General features: G+C 39.8%; 1 protein-coding gene and 1 long non-coding RNA gene across 3 annotated transcripts in view; one reads left to right on the top strand and one right to left on the bottom strand.

The window, feature by feature from the left end:
- Positions 1 to 21,185, top strand: part of LOC120719210 — a 43,948-nt gene that overhangs the window by 8,022 nt on the left and 14,741 nt on the right. The window contains exon 3 of the long non-coding RNA XR_005692634.1: positions 19,286 to 19,435. This is a non-coding gene — a long non-coding RNA (uncharacterized LOC120719210). The remainder of the gene's footprint in view (positions 1 to 19,285; positions 19,436 to 21,185) is intronic.
- On the bottom strand, positions 4,889 to 13,586 carry LOC120719200 (cytochrome c oxidase subunit NDUFA4). 2 transcript variants are annotated; one of them, XM_040008238.1, is made up of 4 exons: positions 13,381 to 13,586; positions 10,130 to 10,215; positions 7,632 to 7,695; positions 4,889 to 5,071 (listed from the first exon to the last, which is right to left on the bottom strand). In XM_040008238.1, exons 1-4 carry the CDS (start codon positions 13,420 to 13,422, stop codon positions 5,015 to 5,017), a joined length of 249 nt encoding a protein of 82 aa, XP_039864172.1. In that variant the 5' UTR covers positions 13,423 to 13,586; the 3' UTR covers positions 4,889 to 5,014. The 2 variants fall into 2 exon arrangements, with proteins under 2 accessions (XP_039864172.1, XP_039864162.1); XM_040008228.1 differs by lacking the exon at positions 13,381 to 13,586 and having other exon boundaries at positions 10,130 to 13,340.

Below are 21,185 nucleotides of genomic sequence, written 5' to 3'. Positions count from 1 at the left end.
AGGGAGCCAGTAATTGAAACCTGTTTTTGTTTTTGTTTTCACCCTTACCGCAGTGGAAGCTGTTCTCATTCCTAAAGTGAAGAGGGATTCAAGGAGCCAGACTGCCAATGCAGCATAATTCTTTGTCCTGCTTTTCACACAGTGGGAGCTATTCTCATACACCACATTATAAAGTTGCTGCTGGCATATTCAGAGTTTCATATAGGGTGGATGTTACCTGTGCATTGTTGTATTTTTGGTGGGATGTGCCATTTTCTGCTTTTTCTTTTCAGCTTTGTTCACAAGCAGCTCGACTGTGTTGTGGTTTTGTGATGTTACAAAGGTCAGCTCTGCACACTTCTCAATAACGCATCATTGTAGGCGATGTTCTTATAACATATGAAAGACTGGAATACAAAATCATGTGTATATATCACCAGCTGATGCGTGTGAATAAAATGCTTAAAGGTTTAACTGTATTGGTTCCTTTACATTAAAATAAAATCCTGTTTTTGTTGATTTTTGCAGGGAAGGCTTTCTTTGCCTTTAGACAAAATTATTTCAAAACATTGTGTCTCTATAAACACTTACAGTTTATTTAATAATACTCTATCTTACTGGTATTGTTTTGTGAAGTTGATAAATACAACTTCTTTCTCCGAGACTTCTATTTACTGATGATAGTCATATAAAAACTCTGTATAGGCTGTATAAAAACTCAGTATAAATTCATCAGTCACAACATTAAAGTCAATGACACCTGGAAATAAACATTCAGTTCTTGAAGTGGATCTTCATCTGTATCTGTGCAGCTCTGATTAGAGCGATCAGAACATCTTACTGAGGTTTCAAGTGGTGTTTTTTGTTTGCATCTGGGTAGGGCTGGGCGATATGGCCTAAAATCCTTATTGCAATGTAATTTGAAGCATGTGCAGTAACAATATATATTGCGATATATTCTTTTCTTCTGTAAACCGTATTTTTCACACCATAAGGCGCACTTAAAATTCTTTAATTTTCTCAAAAATCGACAGTGCACCTTATAATCTGGTGCACCTTATGCTAAAAAAATCTGTCAAATCTTTTAGTACAGCTTTGGTAAGCTACGAATGGCTGCACCGCTTGATGGGGTTTCGGAGCATTATGGCTACCGTAGTCAGGAGCCTCGGGAAGTAATCTGGGTCCAAAACTCCATTTGCTTCAGCTCCCAAAGTCTAACGAACACTGTGGCATCACTGAGAGTTAAAAACTGTCTAAATTCTTTAACCTTTAATAAAATGGTCAGCTTTGCTGCTTTACAAGATGTAACAATTAAGTTTAACATCCAGGCATCCGAAGTTAGCAGGAAGTTAGCTTGCTAGCTTCCACCTAAACATGATATAGCATGTTCTGACTGAGAGATTTCTGAAAAAATTAAAACAGCTAACATTCAACTGCAGGTGCATATGACCGACGTCGCAACGGTCTTCCAAAACAGGCGCAGCTTGATGACACCATCAACATGCGCTATCACGGTAGAGCGGTATTGTCAAAATCTCTACCGTTGGCCAAATTCATATCGTTTGTACCGTATACCGTTTACACTGCCCACCCCTACATGTGGGTCGTACCTACCAAAAGTAAAATGGCAGAAGAGAGGACATCCTATAAGCCAACAACAGAGTCATGGGTTGCCAACAGTCCAACAAACCTGTTGCACCTTGGTGCGTATGAGAATGTCCATGCTGACCCTTGTCCAGCATCAGAGCTGTACCATGCGAGATTGCAAGAATGTGGTGGGATTAAGCATATTTTCACATTTTACGAGGACTGCTGGGTGGAGACCTGAAGTACTGAGATTTGTTAGAGGTTGTTGAAGTGGCTCCTTTTTAGGTCCTAAATTGTCATCAAAGGCTGTTATGAGGCTCTTACTCTCAGACATGCCTGGGTTTGAACGTTGTTGTGCACACTGGGGAACAAAAACGGGTGGTATTGCTATAATAATGATATTATTACATAACAATTATGCTGGTATGATTGCAGACGATATGATACTTGTTATAAAGTTGGATGCATTCGAGTATTGGTAAAGATCTCTGCTATAAAAAGGTCTGTCTGTAGTTAAATTTAATAAAAATCGGAATTACATAACCCATTTAATTTTAATCTAATTTATATCCTTTTTCTATTCACCTTTTGGCCATTTTTTTTTTTTAGAAACTAAAAAAAGTAGAAATGCAGCATTTAAACTGACAACCTGTTCCTTTATGAAAGGTCATGAGGGAGAGGCGTTAAAGACAAACATTGGTTTTCTCTTTGATTTTTACACCACTCCAGCTCTGGGAGAAAACATGAAAGGCCTCTCTATCTCTGCTAGATCAGTGGATCTGCCCAGGGCCTCGCAACAACTGCCACATTACCCTCCACCACCACCACCGATGCCTCCTGTTTTGCGGCATGTCCTATTTACTTATTTATTTGTCCCTTCTCCACCCACAACTTACTTCTTATCTCAGCCATTAAAATTAATCCTCTTCTAAAAATATCTGCTCAGAGACGATGTAATCGAGGAGGAGATGGTCTTCATAAGTCTGTCTCATTCTGCTTCGCTGATGAGAACTCTCACATCAACTTATGTAATGGAAAAGCAGCACTACCTGTGTTTGTGAAGCAGAGATCTTAATCACACGCTGCCATAGTTCATTGCCTTCTGAAGTCTGATTGGGGCTGCATGTCTGCATTCATGTTTGCAGTTATGGAAAAGGATTGCCTGGGTTTGTTGACACTGAGTTTTGAAGCCGTATGAATATACTAATTCAGCTCTATAGTCCTCCTTAAATAGCAGTGTTGCCTTGACTTCTGTTGAGTTTAGAAAATAGCTAAAAAGCAGTCAAGGAAAGCGTATTATTAGACTACGAGAGCTTAAAAATGATGTTTGTGAAGGAACAGGGTGCAGGTGATGTTTTTGAAAAGTCATATTTGAAGTAAATAAGGAGGGAGTGAATGGCATCAGAATAGATTATAAAAGGAAGCTTTTACTCCTAATTAGTAAGTTGTTTCATAGTGAGCTGCTCTCGCCTCTGTGTGTTAGTTTTATATTACCGCAAAGAGGCAGTGCAATCACGGCGACCTGTGAAGCTGTTCAGGTTGGGTAATAACTGTCCCCCCTGTGTGTGTCTGTGTGTGTGACCTTGCGATTATGCCCCAGTGTGATACTTTGGCCCAGCTGATTACCTGTCAGCAGGTTTTGTGCATCTGACACAAACACACACACAATACCCAGCAACAGACAATACCCACAGGGCAGGTCACCACATTGTTGGAGAAAGCATATTACTGTTTAAAAGCTGCACACACACAGACACACTCACATAAATGGACCCATGCAGGGTCTGGAACATAGATTGTCTATTAAGCAGTGTATTAGAAGAACCCAGGGGTCTGTCATTGAGACAGGTTGTGTGCCATTAGAGCGGGATTTTATGTTGTCAGGTGGCCAGTGATACTGAGCGAGGGCGCGCGCACATGTAGACTCACACAGACACACAACATTCATCATTCAATGAACTCTCCAAGAGGGGAGAATTGTGCCAGCAGGAGACATATTTGTAGAAACGAATGCTTCTGAGTGTCCTTTTCCTGCTCCATACCTTGAAAAAAAAAAGTGGTTTTGGTCTTTAAAAGACACGCAGTGATCAAACAGTTTTGTGTCTTTGGACGGCATCTTTCTGGGACAGAAACTTGGTTTAAGAGCTCAGTAACCCACACAAACATTAGTCTCTCATGATTGATTCTATTTCTGTCCTCTTTATCTGCAAGTTCATTTCTCAGCATGTGTCCATGTGTGGCTTACTTATCCAATCAGCCGCAGATTTGTGAAGTGATGAGTCAAATTTTATTTTTGTCTGGAAGTTGTTGTTTTTTTTGTTTATTTTGTTTTTATAGAATATGAAAAAGTTCAATAGAAAAGTCAGCTACAAATATTAGAAGCTTATAGTGTATGTAACAATTTTACAAAACGTTTAATTAACACCAACAGCGTGAGTGGAATTCTGTGTTAAAATTTTCCTATATGCGGATGCTGTTCTTAAAATCTTCTGCTTAATAACTAAATAACTAACCCCGGACCTCTCCTCCTGCTGGCCACTAGAAAGAATGCAGGTTTAGGGCGCTCATGTCCACTGTTTCTTGTTTCTCATCTATGAAACCCTGGTGCATAATAAAGTGTATCTTAAATTGCTCATCTGTTTATTATTATTATTTTTATTATTATTGTAAATAATTCTTGTTGCCATCATAAGGTCTTTGTTTGACAGAAGCTCCCTATTGTTATTTGCGTGTGTGTGTTTTAAGTAGTAGGAAGTTGCTGATCCTGTGTTTTTTGGTGTGTTATTCCATTTCATGATGTGAAATACATCTGCATAAACACAATAAGCATGATGCAAAGCACTTGGTAGAAAAGAAGATAACAGCTTGGCATTATGTTACTTTACTTTATATCACATCATTAAGTTAGTGTGTTAGAAAGGTTAGAAGGCATGAAACACACACTTGCTTAATTGTTTATGTCTCAAGCATGTTTATGTTGTAATGCAGAGCAGGGTGAAAAGTCTTGAAGCTGCACATATCAACATTGCAAATGTGTGATATGTGCAGCTTTAAGAAAATAGGCTGGATCACTTCCAGCGTCAGAGATGAATTTCAGAGTAAGACCCTGACCTTTGACCTCCTAGTTAAAGTGCCCTTACAAGAAAGAAAAATGATAAAACTATCACAGATTGATTCGTGCTTATTATTTAAGCCGTTTAAGAATAAAAAACTTAATGTTTATATTTAAAGTCCACTGAAAGATTTTTTTTTAATGCTGTGTATGTCAGTTGGATAAACCAACACTTTTTATGACAACACTAAAAATCCAGTCATCTGTCTCATGTGATCTTTATTTATTTTTGTTCACAATGTATATTAGAGAGCATCAGAAAGAAGTTTCACATCAGTGAGATAACAGCAGGAGGTCCTGCTAAACTTGGTGCCCCTGGAGTTGCCTGGAGGACCTTTAGAAGTCAGGTCCCTCTTTCTTCAGGTTCTTGTAGTCTGTGTTGATGGCTACAAACTGCGGAAGGAAGGAGGAATACATTTAAATCTGTTTTGCTTAAATTAAATTCATCAGTGTCGTCTTTAGGATAGCATTTTACAAAAAAAAGAGGGGGATATAAAAACCAAAGAAAGCCTAGAACTTCTCGCCCTCTAGTATAAACAAACACTACCATGTACTGTGACCTCTGTCTATTTTTTTTTCTTATATTTTCATCCCACTGATGCTTTTAGGACAACAGTTTGCTGTAGGGGTTGGCAGATTATTGCCCTGGCCAAATCATTTTGCTTTAAGTTTTTAAGCCGAGTTCCACATAAAATAAATCAACTTAAAGGCATGGTTCTTTGAGAGGTGGGTATATCACAGCCAATCTGTGCTCTTGAGAAACATGTCTCTCCATTCCACTGTCCAATCAGAGTGCTGTGTAACCAATGAGCACTGCAGGTTACTTCACAGATAAGCTCTGTGAAGCAGTTCTGGTGAGTGATCAGAACATTGTTTCAAGGGAAAGGTAGCAGATATGTTTGTGTTGTTTTTATTTTATTTTTTTTAATTAAGGGTGTGAAACTCCCTTGACTTTCATTCATGGGCTACATGCACCCCAACGCTGTCATTGTTGTTTGGATTTTTCTTCTACTTTCGACTGCTTCCTTTAGGGTTTGCTACAGTGAAGCATCTGCCTCCATCTCACAACATCTTTAGCATCCTCCTCTGTCACACCAATCCTGTGCTCTTCATTACATCCATGGATCTTCAATCTTCTCTGTGGTCTTTCTTTTTCTCCTGACTCGAAGCTCCATCTTCAGTATCCTTTGTCTAATATACCCACCATCACTTCTCTGCATGTTCAAACCACCTCTCTAATTTTTGTCTCCAAACCACTCATCCTGTCCTTCTGATGTGCTCACGCCTAATCTTGTCAAACCTCCCATCTCCAGTTTGGTCTCCTGTCTCTTTGTTAGTTCCTCCATCGCCATCACCAAACCTTGCCTTTCACTTCTGCTGTCCTTCTGTACCAAATCCCACCCTTATGCTCTTCTTCACCCACTCCACCCCATCTGCACTCTCTTCTTCACCTCTCGTCTGCTGTCCCTTGCTTTTGATGGTTGACCACAGGTATTTAAACTCATGCACCTTCACTACCTCTGCTCCTTGCATTTTCAGTGTTACACCTGTTTCCTTCTCATTCTCACACATATTCTATCTTGCATCTTCTGACTTTAATTCCTCTTGTTTCCAGCGCATACCTTCATGTCTCCAGACTCTCTTCCAGCTGCTCCCTACCCTCACTACAATCATGAGGTCATCTGTAAACATCATAGTTCATGGGAACTCCGACCTGACCTCATCTGTCAACCTGTCCATCACCACTGCAAACAAAAATGAGCTAAGAGCCAGTACCTGATGTAATCCCACCCCCTAATTCCTGATGTGAAGCCATCTGTCACTACCACATATCTCACCACTATCTTTCTTTGCTCATACACATCCTGCACAGCCTTTTTGTCTCTGCATGATCTGGCAAACGTGGCTAATGTAGTATAAGAAAACTATAAAATAGACTTTGCAGCGAGACCTTTTCCTCAGATAAAATAAACAGTTTTGGCAACATAATCCATTCTTAACAACTTCGTCCAGAATAAAAAAGTTTGCCGTTTTTACTGTAAATACCAATAAAATTTTGTGTTGTTCACCGAACACCAAAATGTTCATTCACTGTAAATTGATTTAAATTCCAAATATCAGTTATCATTCTCTAGATTATTAACTGCTACTGGCGTTGGCCCTGATAAAACTAATCGGTCGACCCTTGGTTTGCATATGCCATGGATAATAAATACTGTGCGAGTGCATGTGTGTGTCCTGCACGCTTCTCAGACGTCCAGCCGTGAAATCACTGGCAGTGATTATTTTCTCCACATGTATTTTTCTTGATTGGTCTGCCACTAAAACCCTCACCTCCCCCCTCGTCCCTTCCCTCCTTCTCACTTCACCCTCCTCATTATGATCATTGTTTGGACTTCAGTAGAATTTCGATGCGAGACCTTTGCCTTCCTATCGAGAATTAAACATGCCATGTCCTGACCTTTTGTCTGCAGGGACTTTCATTCCACTAGCGTGCAACGCAGCCTTCAAGCCCCAAGAAAACACTCTTTTCTCTGAAAAATATCATCCTAATGTTCTTTAGTGGGTCCTGTCAAGTGGCTGTTTTTCTGCTTTATTTTGGGTCAGTTTTGTTTATATTTTCTTTAGTTTGTTTGGAGCTCTGGCCTTGTTCAGAGGTAAGGCAAATTATTACCAACCACTAAAAGCTCCTGGTTCCATCTGCTTTAATTTGTTTTTGAGAGACACTTTGTTTTTCTTTGTTTGAGCAGATGTGAAGAAAGCCAGGAAGCAGCGTCATGTATTTGACATTTTGCCAGAACTGATTTGTCAGAATCTATTTTGGTCATTTTTAAGCTGATGATAAATGTGAGATTTTCAGTGAATGAGTGAAACAATGCCATTCTTGTCTAGATTACTATTCTGGCATGATTGGTGCAAATGTGGTCTTGGTGTGTGATGGGATTATAGTCACCTTGTATTGGTAGGTTGGGTCGAGCTTGCTCCAGGGCTCCGGGTTGTTGTTCTTATCCCAGAGGCTGCAAATGTGCAGAGATTCATGGCATGCAGGATAAAGAGGAGCAGGACAAAGGAGAAAAAAGACAGAACATAAGCATAAAGCAAGGCAGGTACAGAGAAAAAGACTTAAACAAGGGTAACAGACCACGATGCAACAAATAACAAGGGAAAGAAAGACAGAGCAACAGAAGGACGGAGACAAAAGAAGATAAATATGTGGATGCCGAATGGAGACAGAAGTTGGGGGGAGAAGAGAGAGTGATTATGAGATAAGGTGAACTCATCCCAGTGACTTGGCAGTTCTCCTCTGTTCATTAACCAAAGTCTGGATTTCACAGCACTCCTCTGTGACTGTCCATCCCTCCTCCTCCTCCCCTCCGGCAACACGTCACACCGCCAAAGCACAAACAAAGAGACAGAGAGACCGATGGCAGAGCAAGCATATCTCCCCTCCTCGCTTTCCATTACCACCAACAGTAGTGTCTGCAGCTGGTGATGAGGTCAGGCTTTATGGCTGACCCTCAGAACAAGTGGGTTTGTGTAGCTCAAAGTAGGACACGAGCAGTGAACATTTACTGTATGTGAGCGGTCACCGAGTTCAGTGCGGTTAGTGCAGTTCTAAAACATGACAGTTTAATGCTGCTACCTGATTAAATTGTCTTATTCTTAGTGTTTACGCCTTGTTTTGATACTCGTATTGAAATCAGTGCATACTTACAGTTCTGTGTTTTCAGCACCACTTGGCAAAATATCCTTTTGGTTTTTAAAGTTGGAAATAAACACAAGCCATCCAGCAAATAGGCATTAACCATACAAAGTTGGTGTTTAAGAACTTGCTTTTTAGCAAATGCTCCTTTGTATTCAGCTGAGAGAGTTTGTAGTCTTGATTAAGGTAATTTCAGACAATTTTGTTCAATCACTTCAAGTTCTAAGATACTTTAAACTTGCATGGATAGCATGTTTAAACATGTGTGGCTGGATTTTAACGATGCTGAAGTGAGAACTTCTGTTTTGTTTAATAGGCCATGTTGTGTCGTGAACTCTGCTTTGGATTATTGTCCTGTAGAAGCTTTTACTGGATCGGTGGAGGCTTGAGTGAATTAAGTCCTTTTATCTTGAAAGTTTAATTGTCTAAGACTCACGTTAGAAGGAACTGGGCAGTTAGAGTTGAATTTGGGTCTTTTGTGGCTGTGACTAAGTGAAAGAATAAGAACTCTGGTCTTTGAACTTTGTTAATTTAGAGGCTGCATGAGGAGGGGCTCTTTAGGTCTGTTGGCCTACAGGTTTCATAGTTGTTAAAACCAAAGTAATTCCAAGTTTGACCAGCTCTCCAATGGTTGCAAGCTGATGGTGACTAGTTGGAAAAGTCAAAACTCCAACAACACTGGTCGTATGTAGAACAACTGTTTTACTTGACCAACAGATGGCTTGTGTCCTTCATCAGGCTTGAAGATGACTCTGATCCTGATATTTTAATCCACTATTCCTTCCAGCTGTGGAGTGTTTCCTCTGTGACACAAATTATTTGTTTTATTTGTCTACCCTTCAGACACTGATTTTTGTAATGATCATGTGGGATTTATCAGATTTTGGACTGTGAAAATTAAAAGCACGAAGACATTGTCAATCGTAGTTTGGCTTCAACAAGTAGCTGAGACGGGAGTAAATTTCAGCTACTGAATCGATTGTCATGAAATTTGGAGAAGCATGGGCAAAGATGGTACCTGGTTTTTTTTCTTCTACTGTACCATTCTGCTGAGTGACTGTCTTCTGCTCGTCAAATACATTTCATTGCGATGTTGACCCTGTGCTAACTTGCATATGACAAATAAAACTGAAAACTGAAAAAATGTTGTTTCTGATCTTTTATCACTTTATTTCAAATTGTGATATGGAACATTGGCTTTGGTAGAAGATGGACTCTGACTGTCTGACTGTGTCGCAGTAATTTGGACCTAATTTTCAGATCCTTGGTGGTTAAGAACCTCTTTGTTGTTATCGCCACAATTTTTACCAATTTTTGAATACTTAGCTGACTGAATTATTCTCGAACTTTTTAGGGGTCTTACCAAATCCGTAATGACTTTAAGAGAGTTCAGCAGCAGAAAGTAGTAGCGAATTAACATTTAAAGAGAAGCAGGGGTTACATTTGGTTCTTTTTACTTTAGAAATTAACACATCTATACAAGTGACATTGGGGTTCAGAGGTGATAGCGTTTTATGTATTCCATCCACTTGCTGACTCCAAATCTTTCTGATTTTATGTTTTAAAATAGAGTATGTCATGTCAGCAGAGACCCAGATCAAAACTGGGACCAGCTATTGAAACCAAACCGTCCAGGCAGTTTGATATCAAGCTTTAATCAGCCAACGTTTCAAAACCTGTAAACTCACACTAGCAATAGCAAAGTGGAAGAATCCTACGGTGTGCAGACAAACAATATGAAAACTTACGTGACATGCGGCCCTCTTGCCAGACGGATCAGGTAGAGAGAGGCCCCTGTGATGCCCAGAGTCATGAAGAAAAATTGAGGGATTAACTGAGGAAAGGACAGTAGAGGAGAGGAGGGTTGCATTAGTCCCAGAGCACAGAGACAGAAGGTGGTAAACAAACACATTCCATCAAGTGGTTGGCTGTGATATGTACCATGAACATACGCCCGTGTGAAATACACACACATATACTGGTAGTTGTTATTCCTGTTTTCCCTCTCCCTGCCCTCCTCCATATGCATGAGACCCAGGCCATGTGTGAGGCAGCTCACTGTCAGCCTGGGTTGAACGGGCAAGGACGCAGTGGAAGAGAGAGCTGCCGCGTCTCTGTGTGCCAGCCTCTCCTCCTATAACGCTATACCTGTCACAGTGAGCGACAGAAACACAAACACACACTGAGGCGGAGGCACACCTAACGCATACACTCACACAAATGTGCACAAAAATGAGCTTACACACCCAGTGGGTGCTCTCAGACGCACAGTCATGAATGTGTTTATGCAGACACATTTATCTGATATCCTGAGAGGTGATGATGATGGGATTTAAAAATTTAAAAAGTACATTAAGGGGAAGGGGGAGGAAATGTGATGTCATCCTAGACACCCAAAGCTTAGGTGTGACAATCCCTTCACCATGGCGCATCTATTTATCAGCACTACATAGGCATAACTTTCCTAATATTACTGTGTGATACTGTGTATACAAGATGGAGAGGGAGAGTCACACCACTGGCGAACAGCTGTTCGCAGCCCACACAGATCTAGTCAAGCTGTAGAGAGATGACAGTTTGATCAGGTTGAACTGAAGGATGTCTCTGCTCAGCTGTATCTCGACATCTGTCTTCTGTCTGATTGCGTTGCCACTTGCCTTGTTGTTGATTAGGAGAAAGTCTGGTGATGATAAAACTTTGATATTTTCTACCTTAAAGCATAGACTATATGATAGATAGACTTGGGAAGTTATTGCAGAAGTTCCTTTAAAAGGGCTTTAGTTAGCAGGATTTGACAGTACTGGTTTCAAAATGAAGTGCTGTTGTATAAAAGTCTGAGAAAACGAATCCAGTGCTGACTCGATTTGTGATCTCAGTAAAGACTTTCATGGTTTCAGGTACTAGTTTTAAGTTTTAACTCCAAATATCAGTAGAATTGATACCAAAGCCGGCAGCCGGTATCGTATTGATACTTTCTTTCTATCCTGCAAGTCCAGTATGTATCTCACAGAACTGTAAGAAATAAATCTTTTTGAAATGGAAAAACTATACCTATGCACTATGAAAAATGTCACAAAAAATATATTTTGTGTTGACTGTCACGCCTATTTTGTTTACAGCCTATAGAACATTTAAAGAACAGAAGACAGCCACATTAAAATTACAGGTCTCCCAAAAAAAAAAGCTTTAAAATACATGAAAAGCTGAAAGATGTGTTTTGTTGTATCAACTAATTATTGCGGAAAGCAAAATTCACAGTGATTTAGTGGTCATTAAAGTGTGTTCAGCATTTGCAAATTGATGATGATTCCTCTCATAAATCATGACACACTGCTCTCCCCTACATAAGCTGCCTTTATAGTTTAACAGTATTGGTGTCATTCAAAATCAGGAGTGACATCACCGTGGCTACGCTCTCGTTTTCATTCAGAGCCTTTTATAGACTTTTGGTCCTCATGTCCATGTGTCAAAATGAAGTTTGAATAGTTTTGCAGCCAGCAGTTAGTTAATACAAATGGTAATCTGCAGATTATTTTCCTGCTTGTGTTATTAATATTTTGTCTTAATTCATGTTAAATATCACCCAGAATCCAAGGTGCCAATTAACCAAATATCATAATAATTAAGAAATTATGCACTAACATGAAACTAGTCGTCTGCATGCGTTATCAATTAAGATTAAATGATTTCTCACCTTTCTTTATTATCCTCGTCAACACGTTGTCAAATGTGTTTCATCTTGATTATCTCCATATTTCTTGTTTGATCATCAATAGCCTGAAACCTAAAGATGCTGATTTGCATTTGTAAGCTAACGAGCTGAAACCAGTGAGTATTTCCAGTTTTGTTTTTTTTTAATCACAACTGAGCGTCAGTAGGATTATAGTCAGTTTTCATCAACTAAAACAGACTTTTTCCTTGTGTATCTAGCACATGTTGTCTTACTCGTGTACTGCACAGTGTGCCCACGCTGCATGTTTTTTGTTTGCTTTTTCTCCAAGTAAGATCTCGATGAACTTGGCATAACCTTGAAAAAAGGTTCACGCTGTGCGCTGCACACACACTGTATCTTACTGCAGATGCCTCGCTTAGATCATCACTGAAGCGGCAGCACATATAAACACAAACAAAGCAGGTCAGCTTTGATCGCTGACACTCAAACAAACACCAAGAAAATAATGAAGACTGTCGTGTGCCGGGAGCTGTCCAATCCCCGGGTGCTGATCTCTTCATGTCGAGCCACGCAGCAGAGGGTTTCACCTTTCACCATCAGCCTGACCGATATAGGAAATGTTTTATGCTCGCTGGGGTTCGATACTGACGCTGCCCTTATTACTTTTCTGGTGCACTGCCAAGCCAACAACGTCAATCCTCAAATTTGGGTCAGCCCAGCACAGCTTTGAAGCAGAAAAAAAGACAGCTTCTGTGTCTTTCTTCTGCTTTCATTTTATTATGTTGGTAAAGCAAATTAAGATGCCAGCGTAATTATACACTGCCACAGTACTTTTTTCAAACAAGTTGATCAGGAAAGGAGTTATAATTGTTGTAACAAAAGAATCCAGATTTTAAGGTCCACTTATTAGTTTTCTGAAGCTTTCTGTAATCTCTGAGCTGCCATCGTGAAATTGAAAGGGACTCAGTTACTAATTAATAACATTAGTATGTCTTGTAGACAGCATTTTACTGCATTTTTAAGACATAAGTTGTAGTTGCAAATTGGTATTCTAGTGCCACGCTTTAAGCTGCACAGTAACATATTGCTCTCAGCGGCGTCGAGGCAGTGTTGCACATTATTCATGCCATCTATACGGTTGGCTTCAAATGTATCTTCTTCTATCATTCTTCACTGTCATGTTTTCAGTTTTGTGTCTCTTTTTCAGTGACTTGCAGTTTAGAAGTGCAACTGTTAGCAAACACCAGTCTGAAATTACAGTCAGCTGTTTAGGCCTTGTTTATAAATCTCTGACTATATAAAAGATAAATGAATGACGGAACCTACCCCTGGATGTTTCTTCGCATGTTGAAACATGGTTTTAATCATCTTTATAAGTCTTCCACAAACAAATCCACCAAAAAAAAAAGAAAAACTGACAGTTAAAGGCTGATGAAGATATCCATATAAGAGACTCTCTATCTCTGCAGATTATTACAAAGAGGTGCTTGCTAGCTTAAGTACAGTATGTTGGCCAGTGTGGCGAAACCTGTTGCCAGTCTATCCCGTCTCTCCACCCCCCCACCCGCCCTCGTGTTGGATAAATGAGAGGGTCAGAGGCGAGTGGGAGGAGGGGAGCAGAGCGGGAGAGACAGTCCTAATCCACATAATGACATCTGTTGAGGACACTGTATGTTTCCACTGAGGCTCACTGAGTACTCTGTGTCCTAAAGTGTTTTGTTGTACAACAACAAAACTGCAGATTCTGAACACTTTTTTTTTTTTTTTTGATGCAACAGATAGAGACATTTACCCAGACATTTCCTCCTGAAGGTGCAGCATTAGTGTTGCTATAATAGATTCATGTTTAGACAGCACACCAACAATACAGCCATTGTGCTGGCTAGTTTCACAATGTATTGTCATTTCTGAAACGATGAGCCACTATTTTTATGGGTAGCCGTTACTCTTAAACTGTAAAATCATCCCTCAGTGGCCATAAAATTGTGCTGCTTTTGCAGAGCACCTTGTTCTGTGCGAAGAGGAGAGAAGAAACGGCAGAATCCAACACGTCCCTCGGGTCGAGACCTTTGTCCCGGACATGATAATGGCAATTGATTAGTCGGCGATGCAGCACTTGCAGACCTTACAGGTTTCTTAACAGCATTTTCCGACCTAATTTAATTAACATCAAAATGCTGTGCACTGCAAAATGTACAGGTCATTGCAATTACCTACTTAAGGTGCTATTTATCATGTGATACAGCAAAGTGGTTGCATTTTAAGCCACATTAGTGTCATTATTGTAATGCCAGACTAATATGTTGGTCAGTGGATCTACCACTATGCTACATAAAGAAGCATCTCAGCACTGTTTTATATCAGTTCTAACTTAGACCACCCTCATGAGGTTGGTTTGAGATGTCCGGATAATTAAGTTTTTGATTTCAGTGAAATTTGATAGAAACATTCATAATTGCCAGATGATTTATTTTGAAATAGTGTTTCTGGTCAACACAGAATTGAAAGGACAAGCATGAGTTTTTGTTCAGATGTTAACAGTAGGCCTGGATACACATTAGTTCATTCAGGCCTAAAAGGTAGCTTTCCCAAACACAGGTTATATTGCTGATTACTAAAACCTGGACTACGGAGTCTTGGACTTAAAACCACCTGTGCTAATCTGAATGAGCTGGACTGAGGTTGGACAGCGTTACACTCTAAAAGCTTAAAACCGTTTGGAACAGAAAAGGCAATGAAAACGATGGCACCGGATAAGCGACTGCTCTGAAAGAACTGTAGAAATCTATAGAATCTATGGGAAGAATTCATTGATTTCAGGTAACATTTGTTGGCTTCATCTTGTTACTTTTTTGTGAAATCACTGAGATGGCATGATCGTAGAGGTCCTGCACATATGTTGAGGAAGAATATAACAATGAATTAAAAAAAACTGCTGCTGATTCATGAAGAGTCTAAAACTGATGAAGGACCTACAAATAAGGACAGAGAATCAGCAGCCTTGAAGAACATAACAGATGATGACGATGATGATCAGATCAGGCATCATACGCACTTACACTAAGTATATGAAAACTTTCAACTTTGAAAATGGAAAAAGAAAATGCAAACTTTCAGTTGCTTCTGTGTCATCTGATATGAAATATGTTCTACTTTTAACTAATTCTACAAAATCATCTCTGTATGCAACTCATTAATACATCTGGATTATCAGACTGCTGCCGCGGGAGCTTGGCATCCACACTGCTGACGGTAAAACAGCTGTTGTGATAATGACAATGCAGCATCTTTAACGAATAAGAACTCATTTAATCAAATTGCATAAAAATGTCAGGAAGAATTTGTCTGGCTGGTGATGCTCACTGATCGTCATTAATATAGTGCAAGTAACTCATTGATCTTCTTTGACAAATGACGTTAATCTAAAATTAAACTTAACTCCTGGAGGTTTAATTTAGTCCTGGAGTAGCTCCAATTTGTCTTCAGGAAATCTGTTTAAATAATCCAGGACTAGGTTAAGTCTAGGTAACGGATGTCAAACATAAGGCCTGGGGGCCGGAATCGGCCTGCATTGTAGAGAAACTGAGACTTTCTGTTTAAATTCTTTTTTTCTTCTTTTTCTGATATTAAAATATCTCAGGAATTAAATGTTTAGTTAAATGTCTTTATACTGACAGAAAGGGCAGCTTTACTGGTCCAGCCCTCTTATGATACTACTTCAAGCCACAACTAAGAAAGCTGGTTTAAGTGGCTTCTGATTTAACACCAGTCTGGGAAACCACCCCATTATTTATTTATTTTTCTTACTCAAGTCCAAGTACTCAAATTGAGCTCGATGGGCCCTTTGTCTCAGAATTAGCTGAATGCTTGCAGCATTGAAGGTTTTCTGAGCATTGGAAAACTCTTTTAATTAACCTATAGTATAAATATTATAGCTGCCGTACTTCACCAGCCATAGGGTTGTTCACCTGTCTTTTCACCCATTCATCTATGTGAATGTGATATATTTTGAGGGGAATTTCTTCAAATGTAGATTTGTGGTGGACATGGGTCAGGGTAACTGAGACCTCAAAGCCATCCTGATTTTCTTTCTTATTTATATTATGTTTGAGACAAACATCCACTTGGACTCAAGGCTGGCCTGATGATAATTTGGTGGTTAAAGGTCAAGAACACTGTAACACACTATTCAAAAACATTTTTCTGTTCATTATTCAATAACTCAAGAACAGAATGAGAGTTGGAACCTGGTTGGAGGAAGAATACAGATGTTATTATAGTTTTAATTCGTCCTGAAATTCTGTATCAGTGCATCTAAAAGAAACAAGGATAACAGATCCTTCCATCCACGTGTCACGGCTCGGCTTGGACGCTGCATAATTTGCCCCCATTTCCTGAACTTTTAACATGTTTACTGCATCAAAGTTGTGAAATATCTGGGATTGATTTATGCTCTTGTGCTTTCGTCCTGGAGTCTTGTGAGTCACCCTAAGTTGTTTTACCTGATGCTTGTCAGTGGAAAAGAATGCTATTTCTGTATACCACATGACAAAGGTAATGGGTGCAATTTTTCACCCAGCAAGGATAGAGAGATTGATGAAGGTTGATGGGGAAGGAAAGGTGTTGAACAAAAAGAGGTTGGGGGGGGGAAATGAGATGCATTAAGACGAAAGAGGTGAGAGAAAAAGTCAATACATACTCCCCCTCCCTTATCAGTCTCTTCCATTGTTCCCCCTAACAGATTGCAAGCCGAGTGTTTATAATAAGAGGCAGACTGCAATATCCAAATGTTTCTCACTGGTGATATGTAGCTAAGAGAAAGGCTGGCTTTTAATGAGATTTTCTTTGTAAGAATGGATACAGTGGGATGGGTCTGACTCCAGTTTTGACCCTGCACAATGCTGGATGTGAATCTTGTGTCTGTATTTCTAGAAAAATGGCAAAAAGAAAAATTTATTTTTGTAGAGAAAAATACTGGCACATATCCATAAAGTTCTTCATAACGTCTGCTGTCTATTTGTTGCAAAAATAAAAGGTTAAAGTCCCAGTCATAGAAGACTAGAGGTGTGGGTAATCATGTGGCAACCAATCATCATGAGGGAAAAATTTGTATTTCTTGACCAGTTGGCAAGTGGTTGCTGAAAGACGATGGAAGCTTCTGTGTATCTTCCATGGAAGAGTCCAACTTTTCTGCAGCAACTGAGCTGTAGGGACTGTGAAAAGTGCAACACAAACTGGAAATGGAGAATTTTACCTTCAAAGCGAAAGTTGGAACTTTTTCTTTGAAAGCAAACGTTTTTTTTGTTTGTTTGTTTTTTAAATGAGAAATCTCCAAGCGACCATAGCAAGGCGAACACAGTACGCTCTTTGCAACCTGGCAATGGACTGTGATCTCCAAGAATCGCATCCCTATCAGTCAGGGAATGTGCTTTTTTTTTTTTTTTTCCTCATGATTGGCGGTTGCCAGATTGGTGCTGATTGTTCTTGCTCATGTGACTGAGGCCCGAGATGCAAATCTACAGGCTGCCCACCCACTACACTCAAATCACAAGGTGCCACTCCTCCATGTGTGGTGAGATAGATGTTAGACTGTCTTTTGTGCAGTATGTGCAGTAGATATAGATATACACTGTCTGGCTGGCCACGACATTAAAAACACTGACAGGTTAAGTGAAAAACATGAATCATTTCATATACCTGGATGTCATTTTGACACAAACCGCCAAACTTCGACATAGCTGCACACTGACAGTAACTGCAGATAATCCCCCAGCGAGATAATGCCTTGCACCGTATCGCACAATCAGCTTAGGTATGGTTGGAGGAACCCGAGCAAAAAGTCCAAGACACTGACCCAGCCTACAAACTCCCATGGCCTAAAGGATTAACCAAAAACACCACGCTAAGCTTCTTTGGAGTAAAGGGGTCCTATTCAACATTAACCAGATGGTTATAATGTTGTCGTCGAGCCGTGTATGTATGTGAATCATGTATATTAAAACAAGTATATATGTGCAATCAGTCTGGTTAGATATGAACCTGGAGCAAAAATGAAGCCATGCATCTGTTCAAATTTGAAGTGGAACATCTACAATGTCAAAAACAAATAAAAAAGAAAGTTTGTCATGTAATAAATTGTCCCATCATTTTACACGTGATTTAATACATTTGGAAACTCACTACTTTTCTCAGTGCTTTGCTCTCTCCACCGCTGCCTCTCACAAACAAACACACTTGGAGAAATACACACCATACTGCAGTAAGGTCATGTAACTTGACGCATGCTCGAAATCCACCTGGTGACCTGGCACACACTCAGAACCCCTATAAATTTTCAACATGTTTTCCTTTCATTTCTCTGAGTGTAGAGGGCAGTCATGAGTCACAAGTGTGACACATTCAGGGAACGCGCGAGCCTTTTCCAAACTATAAGCCCGAACATGTACAAATAAGTGGCGACCCGTACATGTGATCCCTGCAGGATAGTGTCCGAATAATAGATGGCTGTGTTAGTGATTCCTCTCCTGTGATTGTAGCACATTATTGAACAGAGATTGACTGTGACACTGTTTATTTAAAAATTTGACCCATTTCTAGTACTGCGATGCCGCTATTGAATTTTACACATAGGAAAGTGAGGCAGACGCTCTTCTCTAATGCATATAATTTACATTGAATGTACTCTGTGATAATAATCTTAGCTTTCTAGTTTCATTTTGCAACTCTTTTCCCCTTAAAGCTCTCTCTGCTGTAATTTCTAAGGGTAAATATTCCTGACACTTTAGATTTTCAGCATGGTGCAGTGTCACATAGTTGTGTGAAACCCAAAAGAGAATTTCTGTTCTTTTCCACACTACAACAACACAAAGACATGGTGCACCGTAAGATGCTTTATGTTCCGGTGTCATATCTGGGGAAATTAAATTGGATATCAACCAAGAATGTTTGGCTGTCAGAATCATGCACCTAATCCTGTGTGCTTAGATAAAACATAATATGCACATCAAATATTACTTGTTATGGGGGCTAAGGATTACAGTTTCTTTGTCGGTGGGGGTGGTGTGTGTCTTTCAGAAAAACCTGTAAAATCTATATTTGTTGGCTTTGAGGATCTACTACGCTGAAAAAGTAGCTTGGTTATGTCAAACACAGGCAACTGAATATATTTTCTAAAAACACAAAACTGTTTTTGATTATCATTATTTTTGTTTGCTTTTTCTGTTTTATTCAGGTTCAGTAAGAAGTCACTGACATTCAGATCCTGACAGGTGCATCTGCAGCTCTGCATACTGCACACCAATGGATGTGTAAAGCTCCCCGTGGCAGTTTAACATGTTGGAGTACTGTGAGTTTCTGCAGTGGGATTACCAAGGAAACAAAGGTAAACATAAAGAACAGAGCCAAACAGCTGAGACTTCCAACAGAGGTGGAGGGTGTGGTGATGGCGGCTTGAGTTCAACCTGGACGCATGTCTGCATTTTGTAGTTTTTCTTACTCTTCTTTGGTGCAATGTTTAGGACTGTGTTTGGACTCTGCTGCTCTATAATTGTCTGGTTCTCCTGTTTCTTTCCACTATCCAAATCCATCATTTCTCTTCTGCTTATCCAATTTGGGATCGGGGGTTGGGGGGCTGGAGCCTAGCTATGTTGTTAAGTTAGTTATTCAGTAATTCAAAATTAATCATATGTATAAATTTTAGAGTGAATTTGAGGGTTAATTAGTCTCTCTGTTTTAGTGCTGCAATGAACTACAGTGTTTCTAACTCCATGATAGTTTGAACAGGTGGCGGTCAGCAGTCATTTGGCATCCCGGGGAAAAATGTGCATTCTGCAACTGGTTTCAGAGTGGTTGTGGGAGGTTACAGGCAGCTGCTAGCATGACACTGGTCACAAAGAGGCATACAATGCTGCACCAAAAAACTAGGTTACTGGGTTACCACAGTCACCTTTATTTTACATACAGTTTGCATGTCGTCCATGCAAACTGTTTGGTGCAACACCTTTTTTTTTTTCTCACCTGGCCATTATCAAAACCTCTTTACAACCAGTCAGAGAAAACACAGTTTTCCAAAGTGACCTGTGGTTGCCAGGCAATCGTTGACCAGTCTATAGGTCTTTGTGACTGAGGCTTAACCCAGTTCATATCACTGCTGTTTGTCTCAGGTTGGGATATTATACTTTTGGGATATTATGTATCAGTAATTAAAATTTTGTTATGGACTTACTGGTCAGCAGTTAAGTAATAAAAAGATTACAGTACAGGAATGTCAAAACAACTGCTGAAAGTTTCAAATGGTGCTGGTTCATTTCATTTAAACACATTTGTTTACTATGAGGGATTCTGTTAATTGACTTTGCATCTGAAATACGAGCAAATTTTGGATTAATTGAGGGGAAGTTAATCAGCAGCTCAGAGTTTTGACTGTTGGACAAATGACAGTCTGTTCTGGGGTGCTGGTTTAGTGCAGTGGGTGAGGCGGTGGGCGTGTGCTGTATAGCGAGAATGCACCGGTCCAGGCTTGAAGACCGACCCAGAGAGAGGGGACCATCCACTTTCCCCTCTCTCGAAATGCTTTGTTGTTTATCTACACTTATTGTCCAAGAAAGCCAGAATAAAAAAAAAAACCTTCTTTTTCCTTTTTTTTTTTTTTTGCATCTAAAAAGAATCATAATCTTTTGGGATAAACACCAGCATTGATAAGAAACCAGTGAGGCTTCAGTTCCAGTCACTTTAACATGTGACCTATCTCCACATGTTGACTGAAATCCAACTTATGACTTTTATTGAAGCTGTAACTATAACAGCATGATCTTTGCTTCTTTTTAACCATACAGAGAGATGAACTTATTTTTCTTTTTAGTGAAGTCTTGGCCAAGAATTACAAAGCAGAAGATAAGTGGGGAGTACGACATCTGCAGGGAATTATCCATCTGCGAGTGATCTCATTTCAATTTCTAACAGTCAGTGCACATGTAAGAAAGTCATAGTTAGACTGGGGCCATCGTTATTTGTGATTTCTCCGAGCAGAAGGTGGAAGAGAGAGTTCTTCTTAAAGCAGAAGGCATTTCGGCTAATAGCCATGTGTGAATGTAAGCATGAAAAACAACACAATCTGTTTCCAAGTTTTTCAG

This window comes from Simochromis diagramma, unplaced genomic scaffold, assembly GCF_900408965.1.
Source record: "Simochromis diagramma unplaced genomic scaffold, fSimDia1.1 OVJJ01000320.1, whole genome shotgun sequence".
Classification (NCBI taxonomy): Eukaryota; Metazoa; Chordata; class Actinopteri; order Cichliformes; family Cichlidae; genus Simochromis; species Simochromis diagramma.
The sequence above is the reverse complement of the archived record's forward strand: the minus strand, read 5'-3'. Positions and strand labels throughout refer to the sequence as shown.